The sequence below is a fragment of the Eurypyga helias genome, unplaced genomic scaffold (genome assembly GCF_000690775.1).
Source record: "Eurypyga helias isolate BGI_N326 unplaced genomic scaffold, ASM69077v1 scaffold24079, whole genome shotgun sequence".
In the NCBI taxonomy this organism is placed as follows: Eukaryota; Metazoa; Chordata; class Aves; order Eurypygiformes; family Eurypygidae; genus Eurypyga; species Eurypyga helias.
The window spans coordinates 332-1,227 of record NW_010270422.1 but is presented as its reverse complement, the minus strand read 5'-3'; the positions used below and the strand labels follow the sequence as shown (position 1 = coordinate 1,227).

Here is an 896-nt window from a genome sequence, read left to right as displayed (position 1 = left end):
AACGTCTGCCCCACATCCAAGCCCCAGACCCAAGGCCTCGCCAAGGATGCCTGGGAAATCCCCCGGGAATCGCTGCGGCTGGAGGTCAAGCTGGGGCAGGGCTGCTTCGGGGAGGTGTGGATGGGGAAGGACCGCTCCCGCCCCACTGTCCCCCACCGTGTCGCCATGGGCATCCTCTTCCCACCCATCTGCAGGGGCCCGGAGCCTGCAGTGGGGTGGGGGAGCAGGCGAGGGACACGGCCTCTGGCCCCATAAACGTGTCCTGAGTGGCATGTCCTGTATGGCATGTCCTGTGCCGCAGGGACGTGGAACGGCACCACCCGGGTGGCGATCAAGACGCTGAAGCCAGGCACCATGTCCCCGGAGGCTTTCCTGCAGGAGGCCCAGGTCATGAAGAAGCTCCGGCACGAGAAGCTGGTTCAGCTCTACGCCGTGGTTTCCGAGGAGCCCATCTACATCGTCACCGAGTACATGAGCAAGGGTGAGCGCAGGAGGGAAGCCAGGGGGAGCAGCTAAAGGGCTTTGCTCCTCTCCGTTGCCGTGACCATGGTTTTCCTCGCAGGGAGCCTCCTGGACTTCCTGAAGGGTGAGATGGGCAAGTACCTGCGGCTGCCCCAGCTCGTGGACATGGCGGCTCAGGTGGGTTTGGGCATCCCCCAGCCCGCCGCATCGCTTTCTGAGGGCACTGGCTGCCTGAGCACCTCGCGGTGTCGTGGCTGTGGCCTGTTGGGTGCTCGGGTGCTCCACAACCGCACGCGGGTGGGTGCCACCGTCCCTGCCGGGTGCTCAGCCCAGAGCCGGGTTGCAGTCAGGGACCATCATTTTCCATCCACTGCATCCATCGTTGCTGCTGGCTCTCCGTGGCCAGCAAACCTGTGTCTGGGGGGGGGCTTTTC

The 896-nt window shown here is 65.1% G+C and overlaps 1 protein-coding gene across 1 annotated transcript in view; it reads left to right on the top strand.

Annotated features, from left to right (window-relative positions):
• Positions 1-9: 9 nt before the first annotated feature.
• LOC104514695 (proto-oncogene tyrosine-protein kinase Src-like) overlaps positions 10-896 on the top strand; it is a gene marked incomplete at both ends in the record, with an annotated part of 1,176 nt that continues 289 nt past the window's right edge. Inside the window, 3 exon segments of the mRNA XM_010158445.1 lie at positions 10-133; positions 302-481; positions 563-639. Coding sequence (XP_010156747.1) covers positions 10-133; positions 302-481; positions 563-639 — 381 coding nt within the window.